The sequence below is a fragment of the Lactuca serriola genome, chromosome 8 (assembly GCF_051521515.1).
Source record: "Lactuca serriola cultivar US96UC23 chromosome 8, Lser_US96UC23_V15, whole genome shotgun sequence".
In the NCBI taxonomy this organism is placed as follows: Eukaryota; Viridiplantae; Streptophyta; class Magnoliopsida; order Asterales; family Asteraceae; genus Lactuca; species Lactuca serriola.
The window spans coordinates 104,220,781-104,231,717 of NC_136415.1; the positions used below are offsets into that span (position 1 = coordinate 104,220,781).

Here is a 10,937-nt window from a genome sequence, read left to right on the forward strand (position 1 = left end):
TATATATATATATATATATATATATATATATATATATATATATATATATATATATATATATATATATATACACACACACTATGATTTTCCATCCTCTACTTTCCTAATACGCAAAAAAAACTCATGACAAATGGTAAGCTCAATTACTAGTTAACTCTAATATGTATGTATATTTAAAAATCTAATTTTGTTGTTCAAGAAGACGTTTTATATGTGATTTTCATTACTAAATCGTGAAAGATGATTCTGATTTGATGATTCGTGTCTTAATTAAATACGCTATATTTGATTTAATGTCATTATACGGATAGGATATATTTGCTTTTATTCAGTTATTGGGTATCATATGGATTATGGAAACTGGACTTTTTCCATTTATCCTTCATTTGGAAGAAAAAGAAGGTGTTTGCTTAAAAAGATTCCCATGATGATGTGTCTTGGTAAGGCTTAAGCACGTATAACATCCACAAATCTTATAAGAAAAATAACATAACCAAAAGGAAAAGTTATTCATATAACGAACGCAATATTCCAACATATACAAAAAACGCATGCATAGAATAACAAAATGGTAATTAACATCAAACACCAAACACCAACTAAAAAAAAAAACAACTCCACAAATCTCCAAATTCTTGACTAAAAAACCCCTAATAGTTAGCAACGCAGTAGTAATTTACGACTCACCCAAGTAGAAGTTGTTTGCTATCCTTTGATTACTTACTCCCAAAGAACAAACCAACCAACCAAAAAAAAAAAAAAAAAATACTATCCTCTAAAAACCTGTGCTGCTTGTGTATCTATTCACCATTCTCGTTTCCTCCTGTCACAACAACAAACACAAAAAGTTATAATTATTATTTACTATATATTTACATTAAAAACACTTCAAATACAAATACACACCTTCATTTCTACGCTTGGATGTGCATGGCTTGAAAATGTCGGTAAAATACTCACTAAAGGGTTTCTGAGAAACAGGTATCAACTTCCCAACAACAGCAAGAGGCCAACTAGTGTAGTGTAACAAACAACAATAATCAGGGGCATAAACATTAAAATTAAAAATATATATATATATATATATATATATATATATATATATATATATATATATATATATATGTTTACAATAGGGGGGTGATATACTGATATGTAATTATTAGAAAATACAAGATACCTGATAAAGCCAATCACAATTGAGACCAACCACAATTGCCAGCTCAGCCTTGTGGTGGTGGTAAATTTCCCAAGGAACATGACGATAACAACCTGGAATAAGAGCGATAATTACAACATCGCCACATGGCCCACATCATAGTGTAAGTAAGGTATTATGACAAGTGGGGTGAGAATCTTACTTGAAGAACAACAGTAAGGCCCACGATACCCATAAACAAGCGGTTTTTGGTGACTCCTTTGAAAACATTCATTTCATCAGGCTTCCTGGCATTAAACTCATTGAATATCTGGCAGAGTACATGCATATAAGAAATTATAAGTATGTTGCTGCTATTATGTATGTATGGGTAAGGAATTATTCATTATGAGAAAAAAAAAATACTTGACCTGAGCAAAGACAAAAGCATTGAAAATGAGAGTGTTTTTCACTTTCTTAGCATGCTCATCGGATTCCTTCTGTAAATGTAGGATTTCTATACCACGGAAATTGAGTGTGAGGAGAACTGTCACTTGATAAGCAGCCTGAATTAGCAAATTCCTCCACATAATATTTGTTATAAGAGGCTCCCTAAACAAACCAAAAATAAAAAGTTAAGTTACAAGTAAAAATATAAAATAATATTATGATGAAAGTCAACACGAAATTGGTCAAACCTGCGGCCCACGGGGTGTCGGTCCATGAGGTGGTCGGTTGGTGGTTCGGTGGCGAGGGCAAGTGCACCAAGAGTGTCCATGATAAGATTCACCCAAAGAAGCTGAATCCAAAATTAAGAAATTATAAAAATTACAATAATTAATACAAAGTAAGTTGCTATTATTTGACAATATTTTTGACATATGACATTTTGGCATGAGAGAGAGATACCTGGACTGCATTGAGGGGGACATCGCCTGATGAAATTGCTGCCACAACATTAATGACAAGGGCAGCAACATTTACAGTGAGCTGAAACTGAATGAATTTCTGTATGTTTGCATACACAGATCTTCCCCACCGTACAACCTGTTATAATTAAATTAATCATTGGAATACAATTAATTTTTTCTTTTTGTAATTAAGAGCATTATTTATGTATTATAATATAAGACAGTACCTTTACGACTGAAGCAAAATCATCATCCAAGATAATGATGTCACTACTTTCTTTAGCAACTTCAGTTCCTTGGATGCCCATAGCAAGACCAATATCAGCCTACAATTTCATAAATTAAAAAAAATACAGTAAAAATTAATTAAACAGATGATGAAAAATCTTTAATTACCTCATGTAGAGCAGGGGCATCGTTTGTTCCATCTCCAGTAACAGCAACAACATGCCCTCTTTTCCTCAATGCTTGGACAAGTAACAGCTTATCGTTAGGTGAAGACCTCCCCATCACCTGTTTCAAAATCAGCATTACATTCTTCTAAAACTTAAACAAACTTATTTACAACTACACGACTAGGGTCATAATACTAAATTCACAAACCGAAATCTTCTCAGCAACTTCTAGTCTTTGGTCTTCTGACATGGCACGGAAAGATTTCCCTTCAATTAGATTCGGCTCTTCTGCATCAGCATTTGATGCCAAAATTCCACACTCTAATGCTATTGCTCTTGCTGTTTGTAGATTGTCACCAGTCACCATTCGTACCTACAACATTACATGTATTACAAATAAATAAATAAAACCATTTACACAAAATTACAAAAATAATAACTAAATATTGTGTACTACCTTCACACCAGCCTTTACACACAGTTCAACAGCCTCTCTCACACCTTTCCGACATGGATCCTACATGGACAACCATGTGTCAAATCAAAATATACAACATATATATATATATATATATATATATATATATATATATATATATATATATCTTTGATGACGTGGACATTCACATACCTTTAAGCCAACAATTGCCAACAAGACAAGATCGCCCTCAGGTAGCTCCCATTGTGCCAGCTCATCTTCGCCAGTTGGAACAGTTTCTGCTTCACATGGTCTGTATGCAATAGCAACACAACGCAAGCTTCCAGAAGCCATATCTTCAATTGCTTTTTTGAAATATTCCACCTGTAATGTAAACAATCACAAGTTAGAAAATTTTTTCTTTTTTTTTCAATCAAAGATGAAATCTCTTACCTTTTCTTCACTGAGGGGGACAAGTTGTCCATCAATGTCCATGTATCTTGTACATGCAGCCAACACAATTTCAGCTGCACCTTTCCAGTGTACATGAACTTCAGAATCAGGCTGTTGAGAAAAGAAAATAAAAAAAAAACATAAATATATATTTTTTATGTGAACCATTTAGAATCTTTTATAAATATTCCAATAAAAATTACCCGTTTTACTGCAACACCGCCTCGTTTTTTCTCCGAGTTAAATGGGAATGCGTGAATAATCGAAGACTCTGATCTAACTGCTTCAAAATTCATTCCAATCTGTATTTTTTTTTATAGAAAAGATGAGTATCATTTAATTTAATTATTAAATGTAATTTTTTTTTTAAATGGATGAAGAACTAACATTAACCCCCCATTGAAGTATGGCCTTTTCTGTTGGTGATCCAGAAACCTCAATCTCTTGGCCTCCCTATTAAACACCAAAAATAATACGTATCATTTAATATTAAAATATTATAGAAAAAGATTTGCTTACTATATTTGAAAAGACCTACCTCAGGTAAAAATACACTGCCAGTTGTATTTTGAGCTACACTTTCAACAAGTAGAGATACAATCTTTGGTGGTAATGCTGACGTGTCATTTGGTGGATCGTTTTTCTTCCCACAAATATAAGCCTCAACAACAGTCATCTGAAAACAATAAAACAAACAGGTAAATAAAGTGAAGTGTTTTTTTTAATTTTTACATGTCGAAATAAATAAAAAAAGGAAAGATCATACCAAATTCAATGTCAAGGTTCCGGTTTTATCACTGCAAATTGTAGTAGCAGAACCCATTGTTTCACAAGCAGATAACCTCCGAACCTACATGTGAAAAATTACCAAAATGCCCCCGAGAAATTTATAGTAAACAAAATTATAAAACTTACCAACGCTTTATCCGACATCATTTTTCGCATCGAGTATGCCAGCCTGTAATTATGAGCAACATGATTTATATTTTATTAATCAAAAACTCATTTAAAAGAAATGGATTAATAATTATTGAAAAAGGTTCAACTTACGTTAATGTGACAGCTAATGGAAGCCCTTCAGGAACCGCAACAACAACAATCGTGACCTAAAAATTCATCAAATTAGAAGAAGGGTAAAAAAGGAAACTTAATAAAAATACTAATTATTAAATACATACTGCAACAGTGAAAATTTTGATTGCTCCATCAACAGCATCCCCAAGACTAGTTTTCCCAGCAATAAACTCCACTTGTTCCTTATCATCCTTTGTGTGTCCAGTAAAAAACCTAACAAACAAAATTTACCATTTTAAAAGCAAGAATGAGAGGTGAAATGACGATTATACCCATGCAACGTTGAATTAATTACCTTATGAGAAGGATGACAAGAACAGATACAGCCACCACAAGCCCTACTATACCAATAAATGTCGCCACTCCATTCAAACGCACCTACAAAAAGTTATATATAATTCAAATATTAAAAAATCTTTATTTTTAAAGACTCTTTACATGGTTTTTGTTTTTACTTTTTATAAAAAACTAACCTGTAATGGTGTTTCCTCTCCATTGTCTTCTGAGATGCTAGCCATAAGTAATCCCCATTCTGTATGTATTCCAACACTTGTGGCCTAAAAATAGTTATTATATAAGATGATGATTATTATTTTTTCATGGTAAGCAATTAAAAAATAATTATGTAATCTTTCTTACCATCATAGTACCATAGCCATCTGCCACCTTACACCCCGACATTAAAAATGGTGATTTATGATCTTTATGAACCTGTTAAATTTATAAAAAAATAAAAAGTTGCTTTATATAATACCCTATAAAAGATTTCAGAAAAAACACAATGTAACAGAATTTTATAAAAACTTACGATTTTACTCTCTCCAGTCATACTTGATTCATCAATTGAAAGTGAGTGACCAGAAATCAAAACCCCATCAGCTGGAACCTGGTTTATAGAAGAAGTGTAAACAAGGGCAAAAATGGAAATAATTAAAATGTGGTAATAAATAGAAATGAGAAATATATTACCTGGTCCCCGATTTTAAGTGTTATGACATCACCCACAACGATATCAAAGATTGAAATCTCCACCCTCCTTCCACCTCTAACAACCTAGCAATATAATCTTTATTAGTCAACAAAAGTCAAATATGTTTAAATAAATAAAAGTTGTTTAAAAGATAATATCCAGTTATCCACCTCCAACTGTATATTCTGTTTCTCTTCATTTAAGTTCTGAAACTGAAGTGATTGTTTATAATCACTTATTGCTACAAAACAGGAAACAACAATAATTTGTTATATATTTCCTAATACAACAACATTTAGACATAAGTTTGTGTATGTAACAAAATCATTGTTTATTTAATAAAGTACCTGTAACGACTATGACAATTATAACAGCTAATGCTATGCTTCCACCATCATACCATCCTTCTTTAATCCCCTGAAAGAGATGATACGAGTGAGAAAACAGAAAGATATATTTTCTAACATTAAAGAAACTATTTATAACTTTATACTACAAAATATATAAATATGATTCACTAACCTCTGTTTTGATACCTAGTGCTAAAGAAGCAGCAGCAGCTACCATTAAAATGATCAATGTTGTATCGCGACAAGCATCAAACAGAAACCTCTATCAAATGCATATCACAAAAAGATTTAGATTAAAACATGTTCAGATAATGAATGTCATCAATTTGGGTTTAAAGAGAAGTAAGAACATCTAATTACCCAAAAACTTCGCCCCTTTTTTCTTGGGTATGTGTTTGACCCAAACACATTTTTCCTGTCTAATATGTTTGCCTCATCATCATTAATTCCCTTATCAGGATTCGTCTTCAACATCTCTGCCAATCCATTAACCCCACCAAAGTTTTGCAAAGCAGGAAAATCATGGTCTCGTGTCATGGAAGCAAGTTGTCCAGGGTTAACATTGTAATTTCCAGTAGGAATGGGAGATGGAGGTGATTTGGGGGTTCCTGTTAGCAGGTAGTATGTTAACAAGTCGATCGACATCAAGACCTAAAAGAGAAAATTAGGGTTTACCATCTGCTTTTTCTCCATGTGACTGAAAAAGGTAGGCTGCCTGAAAAACAACAATGGGTTATTAGTGGATTTACGTTACATTAAACTATGTTTAAAGATGAAGATGAAGATGATATTACTTACTCGTATGACTTGCGCATGAGTTCTGATTTTTGCGATGATTTGTTTCTTCTCTTCCTCCTTTTTCAAATCCAAGGTGTATCGGAATCGACGGGAAGCATTCAGTACAAGTGCTGCTTGCTATATCAAATAAATGTCGGTTAATATCCAATATCCAATTGAAACGTCGAGAATTCAACGAGAAAAAGACGAGACACGTTACCCTCCATCTTTTAAGGCTGTCGACCGATGCACTTTTAGTTCTAACTATGTCAAAAGGATCAGAAACCGACCCATAGTCCTGGAAACCTCCGCCGCTTCCACCACCCGATTCCAAATCCTTCGGGTGTCGCCGGTAGGGCGACCCACCACTACTCATTGCCGTAATAAAACCAGTAAAAGCCGCAGGAGAGATGACACCGTTCTCGACCACACACTGCTATCAAAAGAAAACAAAAGGACCATATGAGTTTTCAAGATTAACACACTTTGAAAACAAAATACACTGAGAATAAACGACTAATGGTTCATCTATTTATCAAAAAAGAACCAAACCCGAAAGTCCAATTACAGTGATTCGGAACTATTAGGGTTTCGCATTCTGCGAACATTAAATGAAGAAATCAATGCCCAAACCATCCGGAAGCACCGAATATTGGAAAAAAGTTTGCTTATACTGTAGCTACGAATCTAGATATACACAATTTTGGCATCAAATCATGTTGCAGAATAGAAAGATGTTTGAAGATAAACCTGAGAAAAATACTACGAAAATTCGAATCGGTGTTTGTTTCGTCTGAGCAGATGAAGAGCTGCAATTGCTCTGCAGTTTCCTTCGGTGTTGAACCCACGAAATCTGAATGAAACAGTTTTGTACTTTTGCCAGCGGAATATAATAACAAATAAAAGCGAAGATTTAGTATTATTTAATTCCTAGATTAGTTATAATCATCTTTTAATCCACAAATTTCAAATTTTCCAAATATTTTATTTTTATTTTTGTTATCCATATATATTTATGTATTTTGCTTTTACTTTTTACTTATAGTAATAATATTTTTATATGTTTTTATAATGGCAACAAGATATTTATTTGCTCCAGTAAACAAAATAAATAAGGCAAGTTGCCTTCGTGGAAAGGGAAGTGATTTTATTTTCAATTTTTGTAAATTGTAAGTGAAGATACGCGTTGTTTCTTTCTTTTTCCTTTATTTATTAATGATTATCTTGTATGTTATTTTATATATAAAGTCGAGAATTTTAATTTTAAAATAATAGAATAAAAAGAGGTAAGCACGTCAAGAAGAAGAAGGAGGTCGATGGATGGATTTGGTATAAAGGGAGACATTCTTAGGTCGATACAGGTGTATCACATGCCGTCATGCCACTCTACAGGCTAACATTTATTTTTTCCTATTTTGCCCATTCATTTTTTGTGTTATTTTAATATGACTCAACATCACAAAAATGTTAATCTTATTTTAAATAATTATGAGATTTACATATATCTTTTTTCCTTTATCTCATGTGTGGATGTTATAAAGATACACGGTTATTTTTTAAATTTAATTTAATTAATGACTTGTAAAGATAATAAATTTTATTTTATGTATATATTTAGTTAATTAAGATTAAGATTGTTTTACACGTTTTGATGTTGAATTGTGTATGATATTCAAAATATATCATTATTACTATATTGTCGGTTTGGGTGGCCATTAATTTTCCGTCCAACATTATGATTTTTGGCCAAATATGAAACTTCCAACGACAACTATGAATTTTTCCTGTCAAGATGTTCATACACCCGAAAATATAGGCTCAAACATGCACACTCATGATTCATGAACACCAAAACACTAAAAACCCCTTGCGTTCCATAACCATATGTCATGTTTCCATAAACCATTTGAACCTCAATAACTCATTCCTGCAGTTCAAGTGTATTTGCTTGTTTGTTTGTCTCAGACCCAAGAACACGAGATGTATGTGTGTATGTGTGAGTGCCTGAGTGGTAGCAAATAGCAATATATTGAAAACGGAAGTTAGTTAGACACTAACAAAAATAAAAATTCATATTAATAGGAATGATTAACAGAGTCTTAAATAATAAGATAGATTGTATATATCTTGTATTTTTGTTAAGTTTGCTGTATTTCTATTTTATATAAAGATTAATACAAATCTCTCACAATTAAGGTGAGATTTCACAAAACCTAATATGGTATCAGCCTAATTTTTTTTCCTGGCGGCCACCTCCTCTTCTTCGGTCCTCATCGAGGCTCCTCTTCCTCTTTTTACTATTCTTCATATGCTCACCATAAAGCTCTCTTCGACCAATTATCTTCTAGGGCACAAACACATGATTCCCCTTCTAGCTTACCAACAACTTACAGGTTATGTTGATGGGTTCATTCCTCCACCGCCGACATACGGTTCCGGTTTTTGCCGTTTCTACTGGTTCCGGTTCCTACTGGTTCCCGGTTCCAACAATCCACAAGAATATCGTCCCGGTCCCGGCCCGATCGGTTCCATCGTGTTCCGGTTTCAGTACCGGTTACGGCCAGTTCCCCGGTCCAAATGTTCATCCCTACATACCACCGGTGACACATCTTCACCAAACTCTGCATACGCTTCCTGGACCGTTGCTAATCAACGAGCACTGATCTTGATTCAATCCTCTCTATCTGAAGAGGTTATGGTATGAAAACATGTTGATTTATCATGCACGATTTCTCATGTTTTGTGATCTTGCATGTAGCAGCTTTTAAAGCAGTCTGTCCCGCCTTGAAACCACAACCCTCAAGCCTACGAGAACAAATGATCTATATGTTAATCATACTTCGAAAAAATGATAATCTAACTGGTTAGAACATGTTAACACGATTTCGTGGATATAAAGAACGTCAAAACGAAGATCATACGTGAAAGTTATTCCCCTTTTAAGGAATCAAATTAGTTATATAATCAATTTTCCCGAAAATGAACACCGAATCAGTTCATTGGGCTAGCTACGCATCTCGTTAAGTATTTATGAACACGTTTGTGAACTCAGACTATGTTATAATATTTTATTTCACTTTTGGAATATTTTTAACAAGAAGTTATAATACTTACGTTAAATCGGTCGTAACGAGAAAACTATAAATATAACTGAGTTAGAACTTTGAACGCGTTTTTAACATAGTTATGTCTTTCGTTTAGAAATTTTGATCTCGTATTTGGAATCACCATGTTTGGGACATTTGACGGGTGTGTTGAGAAAAATTTCATGAAATCGTTATTCGACGATATTTTGCACGTGGTTCGAGGAGAGGCCATGTGTCACCACCTATTAGTGACACTTGTCAAAGATGTGATGTTTCTATGTGTCACAAGGATAGAGGATAGTACATCACCTCTCCTCATATAAAAATAACCCTTTCCACCACCTCCATCATCATATCTCTACTCTCAGCCTTCATCTCTCTCTAAAATCTGATCGTCGGCCGATTACCACCACCCATCGTCATCGTTGCAGTGCACCACCTCCCGTCGACATAACTCCGTCCAAACAACAACAACTCCAGAGCAGAAGTGAACATCGATAAAGCAGCCCCACACCAAAAGCTAAGCGTCATTGTGAGCTACCGTCGTCGGCGAAGCTCTGGCTAAATCCTGGCGACCTCCGACAACTAAAAAAGTTACATTTACGAACTCTCCTCGATCCGATCTAACACCCCACGCTTCAAAAATTAGTTCTACGACCCCTTTTAAGATTTTAATGAGTTCAGGGGAGAATACATGCATAACTCATTATTATCTTTATACAAACGTTAAAATGTTAGGTTAATGGCTTATATAGTTATATGTTTTGTTATATATATATATATATATATATATATATATATATATATATATATATATATATATATATATATATATATTGAACAACATATGTTCAATGTTATATTTGATGTTTTAAATAACAAAAAATATAGTTCATTTATGATTATAAACAATGAAATGTCATTTTATAGTTTTTAAGTTATAACCGTGTAAAATAGTAATTGTTGTCGATTATATATATATATATATATATATATATATATATATATATATATATATATATATATATATACACGCTTTTATTTTGAGTTTATACATATTTTGGTATTGTTGGTTTTACATTGGATAAAACCTGGTTTTAGTCAACATACAACCATATGTTGCCCAAATTTCATTAGAAAACTCATTACGGTTTTTATATAAAGAATGAATCACAAGTCTAGTAAACTTTATAACTTAAGGTTTAGGACACGAAATTGCACCCTTTTAGAATTGTTTAAACTCAGGATTTCTATATGAGTGTCTCTTCATCAACTAAGAACAAAATCTTAGTGAAGCCCTCTATGCTATAACCATTAATCTTAAATGAGCGAAGAACGTTGTGTATAGATCTATACGGTTTGATA

At 33.2% G+C, this 10,937-nt stretch overlaps 1 protein-coding gene across 1 annotated transcript; it reads right to left on the reverse strand.

Annotated features, from left to right (window-relative positions):
- Nucleotides 1-490: 490 nt before the first annotated feature.
- On the reverse strand, nt 491-7,382 carry LOC145068313 (calcium-transporting ATPase 8, plasma membrane-type-like). The gene is made up of 33 exons (XM_079015265.1): nt 7,237-7,382; nt 6,707-6,919; nt 6,508-6,624; nt 6,385-6,424; nt 6,070-6,317; nt 5,882-5,971; nt 5,707-5,776; nt 5,530-5,600; nt 5,359-5,442; nt 5,198-5,275; nt 5,029-5,100; nt 4,863-4,946; nt 4,685-4,767; nt 4,494-4,602; nt 4,366-4,421; nt 4,231-4,273; nt 4,082-4,165; nt 3,854-3,991; nt 3,703-3,768; nt 3,519-3,617; nt 3,316-3,426; nt 3,076-3,246; nt 2,902-2,961; nt 2,653-2,817; nt 2,446-2,562; nt 2,277-2,375; nt 2,048-2,185; nt 1,837-1,937; nt 1,570-1,750; nt 1,362-1,469; nt 1,181-1,272; nt 907-1,013; nt 491-823 (listed from the first exon to the last, which is right to left on the reverse strand). Exons 2-33 carry the CDS (start codon nt 6,860-6,862, stop codon nt 801-803), a joined length of 3,261 nt encoding a protein of 1,086 aa, XP_078871391.1. The 5' UTR covers nt 6,863-6,919; nt 7,237-7,382; the 3' UTR covers nt 491-800.
- Nucleotides 7,383-10,937: the final 3,555 nt, after the last annotated feature.